Source organism: Scardinius erythrophthalmus (genome assembly GCF_964197995.2).
Source record: "Scardinius erythrophthalmus genome assembly, chromosome: 10".
Taxonomy (NCBI): Eukaryota; Metazoa; Chordata; class Actinopteri; order Cypriniformes; family Leuciscidae; genus Scardinius; species Scardinius erythrophthalmus.
Window position 1 is genome coordinate 16,435,034 of NC_138230.1, and position 21,020 is coordinate 16,456,053.

Below are 21,020 nucleotides of genomic sequence, written 5' to 3' on the forward strand. Positions count from 1 at the left end.
GAAAGCAATCCAGGCTGTACCACAAAATATGATGAATAATTCTGTAAGTTGCGTGAAAAGCAGGGTTTTTGCCTGTGGTCAATGCCTCTCAAAATGAATCGTGGGTTAATCTGGAGCAAAGATGAAGTGAAATGCCTAATTGAAATTTGGTCTGGCAAACTCTGACTAATTTACTCGCATATGACTTTCATTAGCAAATTTCGGTCCATTTAGAAATGTTTCCTTGTGAAAGTGATCCGAACTCAAAAGAAATTGCAACATTGTAACAATTTTAGGTCTGAAAATGCCCTTAGACTTCTGTTCCCTATGGTGTAGAGACGGTCTAGGTGTGGTTTTCAAAGACAGCATGATTGACAGGTGTCCATCTACTATTTTCCCAGGACACAGCCTTGGGCAAACCTCGTGAGATGTTCGTTTTTGAATCGGACCCAAGCTTGTGTGAGGGGGAGCAGTTGTGTGCTTCCCTGAGCCTGACCTCCGCGACTTGGGCCGCACTGTCCGATGGAACCGGAAAGTTGACACTTTTGCGCACCAGCAAGAGGGGAGAGAGTTCACATCTTAAATGGGAGGTGGGGGAAAGTCGACCAGTATTTTTACTTAACAGTTACATTTCTCACTCATCAAAATATTCATTTTTAATTGTTGGTTTGAGATTGATTTAGAGTTTAATTCATCTGCTATTTTCCCATGACATTTTTTACACATTTACATATTTTGCATGTATACTGTTTTTTTTATTTTTACTCCCAGCCGATGTTCAGTGAGCGTCTAGGAGAGCCGTTCATCATCGTTCACAGCCTGGCTCACGTGCGCTCTCATGTTCATACCATTGAAGTGCTGCTTCTGAGAGTCCAGAAAGATCCATCTGATAACAAAGGCAGCGGTTTCTCAATCTCACTGGAGTGGATCACTGTGGACAACTCTGTTGGGGAGGAAGAGAGTGAGTGTCTCCCTGTTGTTCAGCTCAATTTATAAACAGGAACTGCATATACTTTTTATTACCAACAGTTAAATATATGTTCATTTAAATTTAAAGCATTTTCAAGGACCTTTTTGGGCATCATTGTATATAATGACAGTATATAGGGAAATACACACTACCATTCAAAGGTTTGGGGTTGGTAATTATCTTATTCTCACCATGTTGCATTGATATGATCACAAATAGCAATATTGTGAAATAATATTACAATTTAAAATAACACTTTTTTTTAATATACAGTATTTATGTAATTTATTCCTGTGATGCAAAGCTGAATTTCCAGCAGCGATTACTCCAGTCTTCAGTCACATGATCCTTCAGAAATGTGCTGATATTTGGTGATCAAGACAAGTGACATTTCTTATAATTATCAATAATGTAAAAAATTATCAATTATGGAAACCACAATACTTTTTCTTTTCCAGAATTCTTTGATGAATATAAAGTTCAGAGTAAATATATAAATGTCTTCACTGTCACTTTTGATCAATTTAATGCATCCTTGCTAAATAAAAAGTATTAATTCCTTTAAAAAAAAAATCGTAATGACCTCAAACCTTTGAGCTGTTAGCTAGCTGTATAAATTGAAGATATCATTTTGGGTTGGAGGTGCTGAAAAAATAAAGAAGGAAAAATATATAATGTAGAAAAATACAGCTAGCAAAGTTGTTTCTTTCTCACAGGTGAGGAGAGGAAGTATGGTATGAGGAAGAGGAGGATGATGAAGGGCAAGTCTGTCCCCCACTATGCTGCAGTGGAGCCTCAGGGTAAAGGAGTCGTTGTAGCCTCAGAGAAGCCATTCACTTTTACTGAGGTGGACGGACTTCCGCTTGAAGAACCACCTGCTGAGAATATGGAGGTGGAAACCTCAGGTGAGAACCAACAGTCAGGAAAACAGAAGGTCATATTGGAATAAACATTACATTCAGATAGACAAAACAATCTGAAATAGTCCCAGGAACTTCTAGAAAGTACAGTTTCACCACCGCTCTAGGTTGCACTTTGACAGAACCCTGAAACCCTGGTAGAAAAGACATTTGAAGTAGTTCCCAATCCAACTAGAAACTCTCAAGTGCTGCAGTCTTGAGGTAGTGCACTTTCATAGAATCAAGAATCAGAGGCTTTTTGTATCCATAGAAACATCAGAAAGAATCATTCGAATAGAATTCCTCAAATAGACTATGATGAGGACTGGAGAGGACCATGCGCTTCTCTACTGCAGTGGTCATCAGTTTGGTTTATTTTTCTATTTTTGGGAAAGTTTATGTAAAGTAGGCCTATTTGTTTTATGTAAATATAGGGCAGCTGCAAGACACATTGGAACGAAATATATTTAAATATTTTTTTATGTGACATAATGAGGTTTAATAAATAGCAAGTTTTCGTGCTACAATATCATATATTGAATACTGCCATGACAAGCAGTTCATGTTTATTTATATATTCTGTGATGAAATTGGTCTGGCAACTGGCACCTCGTTTTCATTATCATTTGACATTTTCTTTATGCCAGCGAGTGCTAATTGCAAATATTGCTTCATTAGTAGTGCTCAGACTTGGACTATAGAGTCCCTTCCGGTCATTTAAATAACAAGAGTTTTTGTGTGTTTGAATTCTTCCTTTCTAGCAATCCTAAAATAGTCAATGATTGAATTCAACAAAAGCTTGCGACAAAAATTCCAAACATATCGATAGGTTATTATCTTAATGTCCTCTTTCACTCATTTCCTGTTTTCCCTCTAACACCTGTATTATTAGTCATCTGAAAACCTGCGAGAGAGGGAACTTTTAAAAGGCCATTTGTTTCCTGTGCTCCCTTTGAGCTTTTTTTTTTCTGTGACATAAAGGAGTGATCTCGCTTCATCCTCTTCCTCTTTCTCTCTCTCATTTTAAGAGGCTGAGAGTTCTGAGAGACTCCATTGGTAGGTGGATAACATGGAGATGCATTAGCTTGTTTCAGAAAGAGAGGTCGACCTTCCTTAGCCACAAAAGACTATTAATGGTCACACGCACACCAGACATTAATACTCTGTTGATGGTGTGTTGATTTAAGCGTATATATATATTTACGTATATATATATACATATATATATATATATATATATATATATATATATATATGTATATATATATATATATATATATATATATATATATATATATATATATATGTATATATATATATATATATATATATATATATATATATATATATATATATATATATATATATATACGATGAACACTGTAATCAGAGAGTGTGGAGAATCAATGTAGTGTGAATTAGAAGTCTTTTTGGACAAAACAAAATCTATACGATTTTGCTAAATATTAATAATTATTTAAATCTCTCTCTCTCTCTCTCTCTCTCTCTCTCTCTCTCTCTCTCTCTCTCACACTCTCACTCACTCACTCACTCACTCACTCACTCACTCACTCACTCACTCACTCACTCACTCACTCACTCACACACACACACACACACACACACACACACACACACACACACACACACACACACACACACACACTTTTATTTATTATTCCTAAAAAAAATTTTTTTGCACCAACACATCATGATTAAGTGTAATTTTCACCCTCTTTCCCCCTTAGAATTAAGACTTTTATTTTATACATGACCATTATTGTGATTAATTAACCCTTTCACTGGTCACATGGTGAAATGAAAACATGGACAAACAGACATGACTCGTCACCCTATAAATAGACAATATTTAGCCTCAATGTTCACTTATGTCAGTAATTAAACTAAATCAATAATCACATTTCCTATGACCATTTTCGCAATTTCTATTTCTGTAGTATTATAAAGATTATACAGTTTTTGCTGCTGTACTTTTAGACTTCCATTATGTAACTTACCTCTATTGTGAGTGAATAACCTTTTTGCAGATCTACTGACATTGGCGGTTACATTGTAGGTCATCGGTGTAAAAAAAGCTGCTAAATACTCATGCGGGCAGATGGTTTCGATGTTTCTTAACAAGCCATTTTTGCTTTTTGGATTTAGGGGAGAGTTTTGCATCATGTCTACATAGTACATCAATCTCTTATTTCAAAAAGAGCAAATCCTTTCAAATTTCAAATCCTTTTTTCTATGATATGTCCCCTTTATACACACGGAGTCAGCGTGATTTAGCAGTGTCACAGAATATCTCTTCATTATCCTGTTTTGCTCAGCAAGAATCTGGTTGAGGCGCAAGTTGACTAGACCTGCAACAAAAGAAGATAATGAGCATGCTGCTCTCTGTCCTCATCGCACTCTAAAGCAGCATTATGGCTTGAGAAAATTGTTCCAATTTCAGTAATAAGGTTTTGCCAGCACATCTAAGACTGTGCGTGGGTGAGACACCGACCCTTATTTCCTCATCCACCTCTCTTTTTACCTTTGACTTCTGATTAAGAGATCAACTACCACAAACTTTTGTGAGGAATTCAGTTGGAATGAATTTTAGCCTGCTTATAGTGTTGTATATTAGTACTTGCTGTATTCCATCACCCAATTCACTAGTTAAAATGAGAAACATGGCCAAAAATCTGTGCCGAATGCAGTTTGCATTGTGCGATTTCCCCATGTTGCAGGTCTGTTCTGAGTGCTACTTTAAGATGTAGAGAATGCTGCAGATTAACATGATATGGCAAACTTTACTAGGGCTGTACAGCATCAATCCATCACTGTGATCCAAACACCTGAATCAGCTCTTTAAAATGCTAAGTGTGCTCAACTACATCTGGATGCCAATGTGATCAATAGACATGTACGCAACCATATTCTCTCATGCTCATTTATCTCTCTCAAGGCTGCATTTATTTGATCAAAAATACAGTACAAACATTAATATTGTGAAGTATTAGTACTATATAAAACAACTGTTTTCTATTTTAATACATTTTACCATGTAATTTAATCCAGTGATGGCAAAGCTGAATTTTCAGATGCCATTAGTGTCAATTGTTCGTTCAGATATCATTCTAATATGCTGAGTTGGTGCTCAAGTAATATTTATTATTATTATCAATGTTGAAAACAGTTGTGCTGTTTAATATTTTGTGAATTTCTTTGGATTCTTTGAGTAGAAAGTTCAAAAGAACAGCATTTATTTTTTGTTGCATTATTAATGTCACTTTTGATCAATTCAATGCATCTTTGCTAAATTAAAATATTAATTTCTTTAAAAAGAAGTAGTCTACTGTAAAAGTACTGTATATTGACACAAAGGTTTGCCACATTGTCCTGAGAATACCTCCTAAATTTGCTGGCAGCGCTACCAACTGGTTAAAACCATATAATAAACTTCATAAAACCACCACCAGAGGTGCCATAACCTAACAAATCTACTTAAAGGAGAACTCCGGTCAATTTTAACATTGAGCTAATTTTTTTGTAAATTTGGAGTGCTGTCAGTACAGAGAACAACGACAAAAATCGGTGTTGCCTACACCGTGTTATCCTCTTTTTAAAATTTGCACCCTGTTGACTTCAATGGGGCAAGTTTTAAACCAGCTTTTAGCCTCTTAACATCCTTGATATGTCATTACAAGTGCACAGCTAATGTGAGTGATTCCTTCAGAGTGAACACGGGTGAATCTGACTGCAGTAGATGTGAAAGATATTAATAAAAATGATGTTAATTCAGCCAGCGCAAATACCTGTATTTTCTTCCTGTTTTCGGTCGAAGTCCATAGTAATCGATTGCCGAGTTCCCGCGCGTGAACATTGGTAACTAAACCTATGCGTGTGAACTCGACAATTGATTACTATGGACTTCGACCGAAAACAGGAAGAAAATACAGGTATGTGCGCTGGCTGAAATAACATAATTTTTATTAATATCTTTCACATCTACTGCAGTCAGATTCACCCGTGATCACTCCGAAGGAATCACTCACATTAGCTGTGCACTTGTAATGACACATCAAGGATGTTAAGAGGCTAAAAGCAGGTTTAAAACTTGCCCCATTGAAGTCAACAGGGTGCAAATTTTAAAAAGAGGATAACACGGTGTAGGCAACACCGATTTTTGTCGTTGTTCTCTGTATTGACAGCACTCCAAATTTACAAAAAAATGAGCTCAATGTTAAAATTGACCGGAGTTCTCCTTTAACTTTACAGTTTGTGTGCCACATGTGTATTTGTCTCCAGTCATTTCTACTTGCAGCTATAACACTGGAAAAGCAGAAAATGTAATTGTCGAGAATTGCTTCGGTTTTCATCCAGCGTGACAAATTTGTCAATTAGCTCATACTTTATCTGAAGTGACCTTTGGTACACAATTACCACAGTCCACCCAGGAGCAACTTGAGTTGGGGGTTTGAGCTCTAACTACTAGGCTTCACTACCTCATTTGACCTACATTTACAGATCCAAATCCGATCCAAAGATAAGAATTCTTATGTTCTTTACATTTAAGTGTTTGTTGCTGGACAGTCACTACATCATCAGAACTCAACAGCATGTAGAAAAGGCTTTTTCTTCCAATTATGTTAGATTTTCTCAACAAAAGTGCACACAGAGTTCTTACTTCCATTACTAAATAGTCACACATTGACACAGAATGTCATGCATATACAGGTTTTATTTGTCATCTTTTGCAGTAGTGTCACAGTGACCTAGAATTCTCCGAACTCATACTTTATATTACGCACAATCACATAGTTCACCATAGTTAACCCTCTGATGGTCCTCGGTCATTTCTGACCGAATAATTTTCTGTTTTGAAATTTTAAAAATCACAGCTTCATCGGAAGGCTATGAAACTTGGTGACTTTTCTGGGATTAGGTATGTGAATACAAAAAAAAATTGAGGTCATGATCCGAGCATGCTAAGTGGTCGTAAAAAAAATAGTCACACTCGTGGTCTTCGGTCAAAAATGACCGACCCATAGGAAATGAATGGGAAATTTACAAAAACACAAAAATTCTCTGAATTTTTGTCTGTACAATCTACAAATCGGACACGATTCTAAAAAAAAGTACACCGCAGTAAAGGGGTGACACTCTACAACAGGGATCAGCAACTCCGGTCCTGGAGGGCCACTGTCCTGCAGAGTTTAGCTTCAGCCCTGATAAAAACTCACCTGCCTGTATCTATCTAGTAATCCTGAAAACACTGATTGCCTTGTTCAGGTGTGTTTAATTAGGGTTGGAGCTAAACTCTGCAGGACAGTGGCCCTCCAGGACCGGAGTTGCTGATCCCTGCTCTACAACATCAAGAGTGCAAAAAATTCACACCCACCCACACACACACACATACAAACACACGTTTATACACATACACACCAATAAATTCAGATTACAAAAATCTGTTTTGAATTTTTAAAAATCACAGCTTCATCAGAATGTTACGAAACTTGGTGACTTTTCTGGCATTAGGTATGTGAACACACAAAAAAATTGAGTTCATGATCCGAGCATGGTAAGTGGTCGTAAAAAAATTAGTTATGATTTTGGTCTTCGGTCAAAATTACCCCCATAGGAAATGAATGGGAAATTGACAAAAACACAAAAATTCTCTAAAAATCAGCCACGATGCAGAAAAAAAATGCTCAGCAATGAAGGGGTGAAGCTCTAAAACATCAAGAGTGAAAAACATAACATAATTAATAATTATAATTAATATATGTATATATAATTAATATAATAATTATTAAAATTATTAAAATAATAATTAATAAAATGTTATAAACCTTGGCAAAAAGTATTATTTGAGAATTTCTAAAAAAATACATTCAATCCACATCTTAAAAGTAAGTAATTTGGTCCAAAAACAACTAGAATTCACAAACATCTCCATTTAGAGCTATACAGGCATCTAGTGGTAAACCCATGCAATAACATGTTTTATTTAATTTTATGATTAATAAATTGATGAATTTTTTTTTATTTTATTTTTTTTCTGAAAGCCTAGTCTCTATTTTACCCGAAAATACTGCATAGAATTTTTTTTTTTTTTCAAAAAAACAAAAACAAAAAAAAAACATTATTTTCAATGGCAAAAAAATGGACTATAAATATTGCATAAATATTAATAAGTTCAATCAAATTGTCTCAAAATTCTAAATTAAAAAGAATAAATATTATAGAACAAAAATAAATTGCATTGGTTTTTACTGGGATGGAGGAAGTTTCATTTTTAGGTGTCCGGTCATTTATGACCGGGAAGGCCCCCAGTGTGACTGCTAAACGAAGACCATCAGAGGGTTAAATGATGTTTAATAGACAATGGAACAGACAAGACTGCATAACAAAATACAGCTTAGTCTCAATATTTTAGAAGTTGTTGTTTTATCACTTACAGAGTTGTTTTCAAGATATACTCAGAAAATCTTTGTCTGTAGTGTTTCTTACCTGTTTAAGCAAAACATCATGTGAAAGTCTACCAGGTATCTGTGAAATTTAGTTATGCATTCATCCTTAAACATCTGCTTTGTATCAGGTGTCACTTCTTCCATTGTTCCTATCACAGATCCCATCTACTTCTGGCAGCAAACAGAAGAGGATGTGACCGTTTGTCTGCGTTTACCTGAAGGCACCACCAAAGATGACATCCACTTCAAGCTCACCGTTGATTTTCTACGTGTCAGAGTAGGAGATTATGCACCGCTGCTGGATGGGCAGCTGTTTGCTCCTGTAGATCCTGAGGCCAGCACTTGGACCATTCAAGATGATAAGAGGTAAAAAGATTCTGATAGTAGTTGGCGCAACAAATTGTTGGTTTGTTAAAATAATTTTTTACCCAGAAAATGACAGGTCTTCTAAAGCCATTCAAAAGTTTTGTGTGAGGAACAGACGAGAATAACTTTAGAATGAAATATTCCCTTGTACCTCTCAAATCTCATATCCACAATAATGTTATATAGTCAGCTAACATAGATGAGCTTTTGTCAAAATTGCAAAAAGTGATTGTATTGGAAGTATCAGTAAGCAAAAAAAAAAAAAAAATAATGGGGATAATATAAAATTTATTATAAAGTGGGTTTGTTTACCCAAAAATGAAAATTCTGTCATCATTTATTCACCCTCATGTCATTCCAAACCTGTGAGACTTTGGTTCGTCTTTGAAACATAAATTCAAATATTTTTAATGAAATCTGAGAGACTTCTGTCCCTCCATTGACGGTCCGTGCAACTACCACTTTGTCGCTTCAAAAAGTTCATAATTGTAAAACTAATCCATTTGAATTAGTCCAAATTTTCTGAAGAGACACGATCACTTTATATGATGAACAGATTGAATTTTCATATGGATTCGTTTTATGATCTCTTTGTGAACTTTTTGAAGTGACAAAGTGGTAGTTGTGTAGCATGTCAATGGAGAGACAGAAATCTCTCAGATTAAATATCTTCATTTGTGTTTCGAAGATGATGAAAGTCTTATGGGTTTGGAACAACATGAGGGTGAGTAAATTATGACAGAATTTTCATTTTTGAGTCAACTAACCTTTTAATATAAGCTAGTATAATATAATATAAGCTCACGCATACAAGAAATTGTGGCAACAAATTAAGAATTACTTTCCATGATTTATTAATTTTTGGCTGTGTTTATTAATAAGTTTCCTCATTTTAGTTACATTTTGGCCATGTTTTATTAATTTGTTCCCTCATTTCAGGTAAATCGTGGCCACGTTGTTCTTATATTTTACAAATTAAATAAGTAGTGGAAACAAATTCTTAATTTGTGGCCCCAATATCTTGTTTTTTTCCTCTGCATGTCATCTGTGGGTCTTTGTGGTAAATATTATTTCTGGAAAAAATTTTAAAATCTGAACTACTTAACCAACTGGACAAAATTCTTAATGTCATATGGACTACTTTTATGTCTTTATTTGGAGATGGACAGTCCTTGGTCACTATATGGAAAAGAACAGCCTGGACATTCTGCTAAGCATCTTCCTTTGTGTTCCACTGAGGAAAGAAAGTGGTCGTAATGACTTGAGGGTGAATAAAGGATGACAGAATTTTCTTGAAAGTAGTGGCAAACTTGAAAAATGTTACTAAAGCTTATGAAGTTTCACACTATGTCTTGACAAAGGCTAAATATATTGTGGATATGCACAAGAGGATTTTGGCAAATGTTGAGCTGAAGCAACGCATATGGAGAACAACCGCCCACATTGGTGAATGTTTATGAGAGGTGTGAGTTGTCACTGTGCCTCCGTACACATTCATCACGTATCAAGAATTGAAAGGTTTTAACAACTAGTCATTTCTCAAAAACACGATTAGAGCGTTAGTTGTTCATCGCATTTGAATTTCCACATCCGTCCCTTCATCCGCTGTGTCTTCTTCCTCTCTCTAATAAACATCATCTCACGTCTCGTTCACTCACCACCTCCTCCGGAGACACAAACAACCCCTCCACATTGTTCTCTGTCCTCTCGTCTATGTTTCCAGATCCTTGATTTTAATAAGAGGCCCCTGATGACCCCTCTTGTGCTCTTGAGTGTGTGAGAAGGACTCCATCTGGGTTTTGTTTTGAGTGTTTATACGTGCGTTTATATTTTCTCTGTCTGTTGTGTTTACAGTCAATGTAAAAGTCATTTGCATTTGTATGGGAACCCAAAGCGGCCTTTGTTTGAGGCATATACAATATAATGGAATATATGAAAGGAATTATTTTTATCAGATATATATTCCATACTTAATAGTACTCGTACACCGAGTTCAAATTGAAAAGCAAGTCCTTAATGAATGACTGAATTATCAACACCAAAATGTGTTTTTATTCAGTTATCTATGTAATAGGAAATCATTTAAACTTCATCCAGAAGTTTTAATTTTGCTTAGTTTTTTGTGATACACTATGAAAAGATGTTCAATCATGTTTATCTGTAATTATTTGGACTTTTTGTGTGTGCAGTTTGGAGGTCAGTCTACAGAAGCGAAGTGAAGGCCCACTCTGGTCCGAGGTGGTTCTGGGGAACCGGAGAGGAGAGTATCTAATGAATGACGAACAAAAATCGCAGCTCAAGCAGAAACTCTCGTATCTCACTGCTGAAGACCTGGTCAGTTTCTTTCAATAACTTTTGAAAGACATTTTATTGGGGCAAAATTGCTCATCATTTCATAGTTTTATGGTGGATTTTCATAGTTTAAAGGGTTTTTTTATTATTTTAATTTGTTCCTCGAGGTACTCTTATAATGTTATAATGTTAATAAAGTATTTTGCACAAAAAACATTATATGCAAAAAAAAAAAAATTCAACCTGCCTTCTGATCTTCTGTCTGAAATCACCCGTTTTTAAGGGACGGCTCCTTTAAGGCTTGCCAGTAAACTGCCACTGTTATGACTGGCTAACGCCATGGCATAGGAAACAGTGCCAACACCCACCTGCTATTGCATTTTGAAAACATTGTCCATATAAAACCATCACTTACAAAACATTATGAAATCATTAATTTATGATTTGTGATGCCAATGCTGTCAGATCCAATGATGACTTTCATCTTTCTACAAAAGTTGAAACTCTCCATTACACTGTCCCTCACTGACAAAACAAAATGCTCCGAACAAACATATAATCCTTCAACACGATCCGGGACGCCATAAAAATAGAGACACAAACCATATGTTTAAACCATCTTCCACTCTTCCATTTGTCCGGTTGTTGACCAACTCAAGTGCGTGGAGTATGTCAGAAACTGAACGTGCATCTGTATTAGGGATGGCGAAAACTAAAAATTTTCTTGACCGACCACCGAGCCTCATTAGCCGGTTGAAACCGGTTAACTGATTAGTTTAAAATATGCTACGCTATTTGAAATAACAGCCATTTCGAGCCGCGCCTGTAATTTCGCAACTCTGTCGCATCTCTCTGCCGCTCTGCCTCCCGGCGCTCATACACACACTCACACTCACGTCACTTTTTTTAAATCCCCTACAGCGCGAAACATGAGTCCCGCAAACGCGGCGCCGAGGAGCTTGTATGTAATCGGAGGACAAATGGCTCCATAGTTTCGAAAAGGTTCGGGTACAAGGTGATCACGTTGAAAATAAAGGCGTTTGTCTAGCGTTAGAAGCTCATTTGAAACATTGCCGCGGCTCATTTAAGAAAATGACAGCTCCGAAGAGACACCACTTTAGTTTGAGGTAGTGCTAACAATAATAAAGAAAGATGATGATGATCATCATCACCTTACATCATAGATGATGTGCTACTACTATATTTAAGCACTGTATCACACAAGTTGCAACTTACATCTGTGTCATTCTTTTTGGTGAAATGGTCCCACACACTACTTTTCTTTGCACGCTTCATCCTGTCGTCTGCCCTGGCTCTAACCTTGAGTATTTTAGCCTGTAGCCTTTACTTTTCGCAAACCTTGTGAGCGCGCGAACCCAAACGCTGTGACCTCGCGCCAAATGTTTTTATTGGTTTATTAAGTACAAACAGGCGAGTTATGAAAAATTGAGTGTGAGGGATTTGTTCACTTCACACAAAAAGATATTGGAATGAGATGGCTAACTGTAGTAGCGTTTAGTCCACTGTCTATAATAGCCTTATTTAGAGATCACTTTTTTTTTTTTTACCGACTACCGACAACTTTGATCGGTTAACGTTGATACGGTCAACCATCGGTCAAACGGTCATCGGTTAACATCCCTAATCTGTATGCTGTATGCAGTGTAGACTGTGTCCGTGATTTATAATGGGTTCTGTTTGCTTTTGACGTGCACTCGCATCCAATATAAGCAAACGTCAACTGTTAAATTACTGAATATCAGTGGGCGGGGCCTGGTATTTGGTATGCGATGAGGTATTGGTCAATGTTTCGCTCTGGAGGCAGTCATATGCAAATCTATTTTCCTGTGTGATGTCACAGGTCACCCAATATCAAAACGAGCTGTTTCTGGAGCTTGATTAAATAAATGTTTGGTTTATAATGAGGAAGACGTTTTAAGCCATTAAACTTGCAGAATGCTTTAATTGGACCTTTTATATGTCAAAATATCAAGGCAAATATGATTTCAAGTGTCATGACCCTTTTAGGATTTAATGACAATAAAATATATTTGAAAAGAATTGAAAATAAATCATGAAGGCTTTGGGAAAAGTTTCAAAAATGTTAGTATTTGTTTCTGATTTGACTTCATAGAATCCAAACCCAGAGAAGGACAAGCCCCCTTGCAATGCTCAGGACCTGGAGGACTGTGACATGTTTCCGGAGGACAGCTCTACACTGATGCGCTTTGATGGTGCCACTCTGAAGCCCACCCATGTGGTAAGGCCATACATTTTGCAATAAATTACATTTTGCAATAAATGTAAGATTATTTATACAGAAATAATAAACTTTAAATGAGAAGTTTTATATTTCTCCATCGATTTGTTTTATTAGCTTGAAGTGGTTCATGGGATTGGAGTTCTTTCCCTCAATAAAGCCATTAAGTACACAGTCTTGAACGTTGTCTTTTTGTCAATTTTTTTTTTTTTTTTTTTTTTTTGCTTAAACTCAAAGTTTGTAATGTTGTGCTTCACCTCGTAGTTAGTTTTGTTTTGTTTCACTGCTTATAACAGTTTAATAAAGACTTTAAAATATATCTATGGGAGAAATTAATGGAAAAAATAATTCTGGAACCAACACAGCTGAAAAAGTGGGCAGGCACTGTTGCACTCTATAGGCTGGTAGAATGGCAATTAGCATGAAACATAGGTCCTTTAAATGGGGATGGCTTCAAAGTCCAGATGTTGTCTGTAATTTGTAAGTTATATTTAACATGATCATTTTAGGTGTAAATAATTGTCCAGACCATGGTTGTACTACTGTGATTGAGGTCTATGCATGTTTAGATAATAAACCTTAATTTAAACAGGATGGCACAGTGTGAGAAAACTACATTTATTTAATTTCATTAACAGATTTCGTTATTAGTTTAAGTTGAGCATTAAGCATCTTAATATTGGAAGATCCATGAATTTATTATGGATCCCCGGCATGTTGGTGACCTGAGCGACCACCTATATCACCTACAGGACCAGTTGGCTCTGCTTTAGAAAATTGCGGCAGTCTTTTAAAAATAAAATAATAAATAAATAAATTTAATCTGGCGTGATTGTAAAGATTTCATTGCTTTCAGATCAATGTTTAAATTGCTACTGACCTAACGCAGCTGTTATTTTGTTCCAAGTTCTCATAAGAGGCTCATGATGTGCTTTAAGAGAAACGCAATATTGATTTTACTCTCCTGGCATCTTGTGCTTCAAGTAACATTCCTGCACTTGATGGTTCGGCACAATCTAGCGCTAACTGTCTCTTTGACATGTAATCAAGGGATCAGTTACCTAAAAGTGAAGTGGCTGAAAGCAAAGATAGTAGTATTATGATGGCTTACTATTTAGATTTCAATAGGTCTTTTGTGCCAGAAATCTCATTTAATCACAAGAAATAATTTTCCCTTCTAAACTCCTCAAATAAGGGCTTTTATTATCGGTACAGCTGTGATAATCAAGTCAAGTCACTCTAGTTGTTTAGTCTATGGATTGATTATACTGTAAATATTCATACAAGACAGAATGAAAGCCTAATTACACCTGATTATGAATAGGTAGTAAATGATAGCTTTTGAAACTCAGTTTCAAGTTATTTAGTCTTTAATACTTGAAATAATAGTAGGAGAGTTGATAGCATAAATTATTTTTTAGAAACTTGGATGCTGGATCCAAAATTATAGCTGTATTTGGCATTAAATTAACAATTATTTATATATATATATATATATATATATATATATACAGTGAGGAAAATAAGTATTTGAACACCCTGCTATTTTGCAAGTTCTCCCACTTTGAAATCATGGAGGGGTCTGAAATTGTCATCGTAGGTGCATGTCCTCTGTGAGAGACATAATCTAAAAAAAAAAATCCAGAAATCACAATATATGATTTTTTAACTATTTATTTGTATGATACAGCTGCAAATAAGTATTTGAACACCTGTCTATCAGCTAGAATTCTGACCCTCAAAGACCTGTTAGTCTGCCTTTAAAATGTCCACCTCCACTCCATTTATTATCCTTAATTAGATGCACCTGTTTGAGGTCGTTAGCTGCATAAAGACACCTGTCCACCCCATACAATCAGTAAGAATCCAACTACTAACATGGCCAAGACCAAAGAGCTGTCCAAAGACACTAGAGACAAAATTGTACACCTCCACAAGGCTGGAAAGGGCTACGGGGAAATTGCCAAGCAGCTTGGTGAAAAAAGGTCCACTGTTGGAGCAATCATTAGAAAATGGAAGAAGCTAAACATGACTGTCAATCTCCCTCGGACTGGGGCTCGATGCAAGATCTCACCTCGTGGGGTCTCAATGATCCTAAGAAAGGTGAGAAATCAGCCCAGAACTACACGGGAGGAGCTGGTCAATGACCTGAAAAGAGCTGGGACCACCGTTTCCAAGGTTACTGTTGGTAATACACTAAGACGTCATGGTTTGAAATTATGCATGGCACGGAAGGTTCCCCTGCTTAAACCAGCACATGTCAAGGCCCGTCTTAAGTTTGCCAATGACCATTTGGATGATCCAGAGGAGTCATGGGAGAAAGTCATGTGGTCAGATGAGACCAAAATAGAACTTTTTGGTCATAATTCCACTAAACGTGTTTGGAGGAAGAAGAATGATGAGTACCATCCCAAGAACACCATCCCTACTGTGAAGCATGGGGGTGGTAGCATCATGCTTTGGGGGTGTTTTTCTGCACATGGGACAGGGCGACTGCACTGTATTAAGGAGAGGATGACCGGGGCCATGTATTGCGAGATTTTGGGGAACAACCTCCTTCCCTCAGTTAGAGCATTGAAGATGGGTCGAGGCTGGGTCTTCCAACATGACAATGACCCGAAGCACACAGCCAGGATAACCAAGGAGTGGCTCTGTAAGAAGCATATCAAGGTTCTGGCGTGGTTTAGCCAGTCTCCAGACATAAACCCAATAGAGAATCTTTGGATGGAGCTCAAACTCCGTGTTTCTCAGCGACAGCCCAGAAACCTGACTGATATAGAGAAGATCTGTGTGGAGGAGTGGGCCAAAATCCCTCCTGCAGTGTGTGCAAACCTTTTTAGATTATGTCTCTCACAGTGGACATGCACCTACGATGACAATTTCAGACCCCTCCATGATTTCTAAGTGGGAGAACTTATAATAGTATAATAGCAAAATAACAGGGTGTTCAAATACTTATTTTCCTCACTGTATATATATATATATATATATATATATATATATATATATATATATATATATATATATATATATATATATATATATATATATATATATATATATAATTACAATAATTAAATTTTACATATACTGTATATAGGGCTGTCAAGCTATAAAAATGTGTAAACTTATTAATTACATGATGTTGATTTGATTAAACTAACTAATCACAAATCAGTCACACATCAAGTTTAGCTGAGACATAAGGCAACTGTTTGTTACTAGGAATTTACATATATTCATTTGGCAAACACTTTTATCCAAAAGGTTTGACTCAACTATTGTTATTATAAAAAAAAATACAATAAAAGTATTATTAATATAATAATTATTATTATTATTATTATCCATTAATTATCATCGTCTTCTGCCTTTGTATTGTAACTCAATATAGGTCTTCTCATCCTAGATTTCACTTTTGCCTGTACATGCAGTACATTTTGTAAAGGCTTTCAAATGTTTTTTTTTTCTTTTGCCATAGAATAAAATTCCCAGTAGGACCCCCTCTTCTCACTTCTAAATCACTTGCATAGATGCAGCGAAACACACTGACCTTTCCCTGAGTGCACTCTCACAGATTGCCAAGCCGCCTCTCTCCAGGTTCTGAGGAGAGCCTTGCCCATGTCGACCTCTTTAGAGATTTCAGATTGCATGTTTGTTTCCCCTTAGTGGGTGCGTGAGCAGACCTGAAAGAACTTGTATTTCTTTTTGTGTTCCTGAAGAGTTGCACCTCGTAGAGACACACACTCATCTTTCAAATGAAGCCATGACAGCAGCAAGTAAATGAGAGGGTTTGACATTTACTGTATATCTGAATGATGTGTATCTCGAGAGTTCATCACCACCATTTGAGATGAGCTTTTCCGTTAAACATAAACAAAAAAATGCTTGAGATGCAATGATTGATGGTTATTTTAATATTTGAGATGAGATCTGTAGTAAATGAACGATTAACCCATCAGCTCTCACTTAAATATATATTTTATACGTTATTATTATACGTTAATCTGTATTTAAATTTTACAATGAAGACTATTCAGTGTTATTTTGCAGTTGATTACTTTAATTTCTGTAGTATTTTCTTACCTGAATATACTGTATACGGTATACCACCTGAAAAACTTAAAGCTGTGATTATTTCTATCTCTCTTTATTCTATTTTATTTATTTGAGCTGTTGTTTTTATTTGTTTTATTGCTATCTTTTAAAAATTTTGCATTGAAGAAAAGTAGATTTTTGTTTGTATGCTGTCAATTATAGTTTTTTGAAAGAAAATCGGAAATCGGAATCGGCCAAGAAAATTCCTATCGATGCATCTCTAGTCTTTGTCCTCAATGTTAATCTAACAACAAAGACAGAAAATCACCCACTGCTCTCTACTGGTTGAGCCCTGCTGGAGCAGCTTTAAATATTCACTGTGCAATTAAATTAAAAATAGAATTTGATAGAGCAATAATAGTATGAACAGTGAAAGTAACAGTAGCCTACAATACATTTTAACAGGCACTATTAGGCATAAAAATAACTGAAAGAAATGTCTGTTTGCTAAGCCACATAATTTGATTCATATTATTTTGGTTTCTCTGCTTAATATTTAAAAAAAATTAAAATGCAATGAAAATACAGATATCGGTACTCTGTGTTGGCAAGCAGAGCTGGGTAGATTACTTACAAATTGTAATCGGTTACTGATTCCAAATTACTTGACAATTTTAGTTAGTAACGTAATCCATTACATTACATATTTAAGGGTAATGTATTCTACTTTTGGATTACTTTTAGATTACTCTTGACCTAATGCGTTTATCGCATTGATTTGAGTTCAGTAATCTCGTACCATATTGATATAAAAATACAAAGAAAAAGAAAAAGAAAATATATTCCATTCTTTGTAATCAACAACATGAAGTGCATTAAATATTACATTATGTCAGGGTTTCCCAGGCTTTTAAGTAATTAAGTCATAAACATTTTTAATTAAAATAATAAAAAACAATAAAAATAAAACACTACTAAGAAAATATAATAAAAAATATTAAAATATAATAAAAAATATTTTATTTGTTTACCTGCATGCCATGTGACCATTAACTGACATCAGAGAACCGTTAACTTAATATTATTATATTTGTTATGGCTCAAATCTCAGGGGGTACTTCAAGTAAATATATTAGGTCAAAGAAATGTCAGCTGACAAGAAAGTTGGGGAATCACTGCATTGTATGCAAATATTAAATGTTTGTAAGAATTTGTGCATTTTAATGCATTTAAAAGACAAAACCCTTCCAAAGATATTAATGCATGGTTAAATGACTCACTGAAACTGAGTGATAATTGAAATAATAAATGTTAATCAGGACTTGATTAGAAATGCAATGTTAAGAAAACACTTGTTAAAAGTGAAATGTTTACTGTACTTAAATCCAGTGATCATATGCTGTGGGTCTCCGTTTTCATTGATAGTCACATGACTAGTGGCTGGTCTGTTTGTGCAATTCCACAAACCTGGAAGATCTTCTGAACGTATGCAAGCAGTATAGGCGCATTTAGAAAAGAAAATTTTAAAGATAAAGTAGTAGTAGAGAGAATCAGTAAATTATTAATATCTGACTGCCATTGTGAGAATAACATGTAATCAATAAAAAAAGTAACTTTAGCCTGAATTAGTAAAGTATTTTAAACCATAATATAATCTAATTACGTGTACTTATTTTTTGGAATCTGATTACGTAATCCAGATTACAAGTAATCACTTACTACCCAGCTCTGACTCAAACTTCAAAAAAGGGGTATCGGTGCATCCCTAAAAACTAGCTATAAAGTGGAAGAGATTATCAGGTTATGTGCGCTTCGCGCTGCCGCTTTGCTTGAACTGTAAAGGCGCTAATTTGTCGCACTAGATTAAAGAGCGCCAAAACGGCATTTATCGTTTGAATTTCATTATAAAATTTACAGAATTTGAAAGCTGAGACATCGATATCAGTACTTCTAAATGAGAATAGATTAAAATCGAGGAATAGATATATTGTTACCCAACCCTATCATTTACTTTTGCTAATTCTGCTGATTAAAAATTTTACGCCAAGTTAAAGTTAATCAGCTGCCTGACATGAAATGTTTCGAATTTTTTGTGGTAGGGTCAGTGTAAATATTTGCATGCCAAGCAGGCAAGCAGAAAAAAAATCTTTATTGTTGAGCTCTTCACAACCACTGCGTTCATGAATTAATCATGAGATCTGTGTGATGTTCTTGTGAAGTAGTTCTGGCACAGCCAGGTGCCCATTTGTGGAGAGCCATAAACATTTCTACCTCTCACCGAGAGACCAAACAGTAGCAAGTGTGACTCTGAACATAATGAAACAGAAGTTTTATGGGCCTTTATTTTAAGACGTGTTTCATTATATGACCTCCTGTTCTCTTTGTCTGGTGCTGTTGACGCCATAAACATGTACATCATGGGGTCAGTTACATTTTCTCTCATAAACAATACAGGGAAACATTTCAGAATACCCTCATAATTGCAGTGTCTAGAGTGGTTGGCTTTGTGTGTGACTTTTTATCAAATGAGTGGAGACAGTAGATAACTAAGTGACTTAATCTCTTTTTGCAAAAGTTGTTCCAAAAGGCAGGCAGCAACATTATGATTTTAAAAAACCTCATTTTGGTCAAATTCGATTTTAGGATGTTTTGCACTTGCTCAATGAAGATACATACATACGTCTTTCCTCTTTTTGCTTGTCTTTGGGATGTATTTATATTCAGTATATTTCAGTTCTTGTGTTCTCGGTTTTCATTTCTTGTTTTGTTTCTGTTTCCAGCCTTGCCTGGGTATTCAGTTATGCCCTTGTTTGTTTCCATGGTTATGGATTAATTTCCACCTGTTCCTTGTTCAGTTCCTCCTCCTCTCATAGTATAGACACATGTTTTGAGTTCTCAGATTTCTGTTCTCGTTCATTCTACAACAGTGGTTTATTTTCCTTTTTCCTAGTTTTCTGGTGATGATCCTGAGTTCCTTGTGTTAAAAAATAAAAAGGACAGAATGCAAATAGTCTCTCTACTCTCCTTACATGCCACCACTGTGTCACAATATGAAATCAATTTTTTTTAAATGTTTTCTAAAAATAAATCTCACTAAGGCTGCATTTTTTTTTTATCATGAATGCAATAAAAACAGTAATATTGTTAAATATTATTACAATAAAAAATGGCTGTTTTCTATTTTTATATATTTTAAAATGTAATTTATTCCTGTGATGGCAAAGCTGAATTTCCAGCATCATTACTCCAGTATTCAGTCTCACATGATCCTTCAGAAATCAGTGTAATATGTCGATTTGGTGCTCAAGAAACATTTCTTATTATAAATGTTAAAAACAGTTAGGCTGCTTAATTTTTGTGGAAACCCTAATGCATATTTTTCAGGATTATTTGAATAGAAAGTTTAAAAGAACAGCATTTATTTGAAATATAAATATTTTGTAACATTTTGAATGTCTTTACTGGCACTAAATTTAAGTATGAAAAGTTTAACTGACCCCAAACTTTTGAACGGAATTATATTATGAACAATTATTATATCATATATGTAATGTTTTTATATGAATATATTTTGTATTATTTCAGTATTTATAAATTATTTATAAATTGAATGAATATAATGTAAAAACTTGAATAGTTCACCCAAAAAATGTACTCGCCCTCAATCCCTCCTTGGTGTATATGACTTTCTTCTTTCAGCCTAACACAATCGGAGTTATATTAAATAATATCATTGCTCTTCCCAGCTTTGT

At 35.3% G+C, this 21,020-nt stretch overlaps 1 protein-coding gene across 1 annotated transcript in view; it reads left to right on the plus strand.

Annotated features, from left to right (window-relative positions):
- The window catches only part of nudcd1 (NudC domain containing 1), a 29,345-nt gene that overhangs the window by 4,413 nt on the left and 3,912 nt on the right, over positions 1-21,020 (plus strand). Inside the window, exons 3-8 of the mRNA XM_081376041.1 lie at positions 381-569; positions 751-940; positions 1,666-1,854; positions 8,471-8,678; positions 10,868-11,012; positions 13,105-13,230. Coding sequence (XP_081232167.1) covers positions 381-569; positions 751-940; positions 1,666-1,854; positions 8,471-8,678; positions 10,868-11,012; positions 13,105-13,230 — 1,047 coding nt within the window. The remainder of the gene's footprint in view (positions 1-380; positions 570-750; positions 941-1,665; positions 1,855-8,470; positions 8,679-10,867; positions 11,013-13,104; positions 13,231-21,020) is intronic.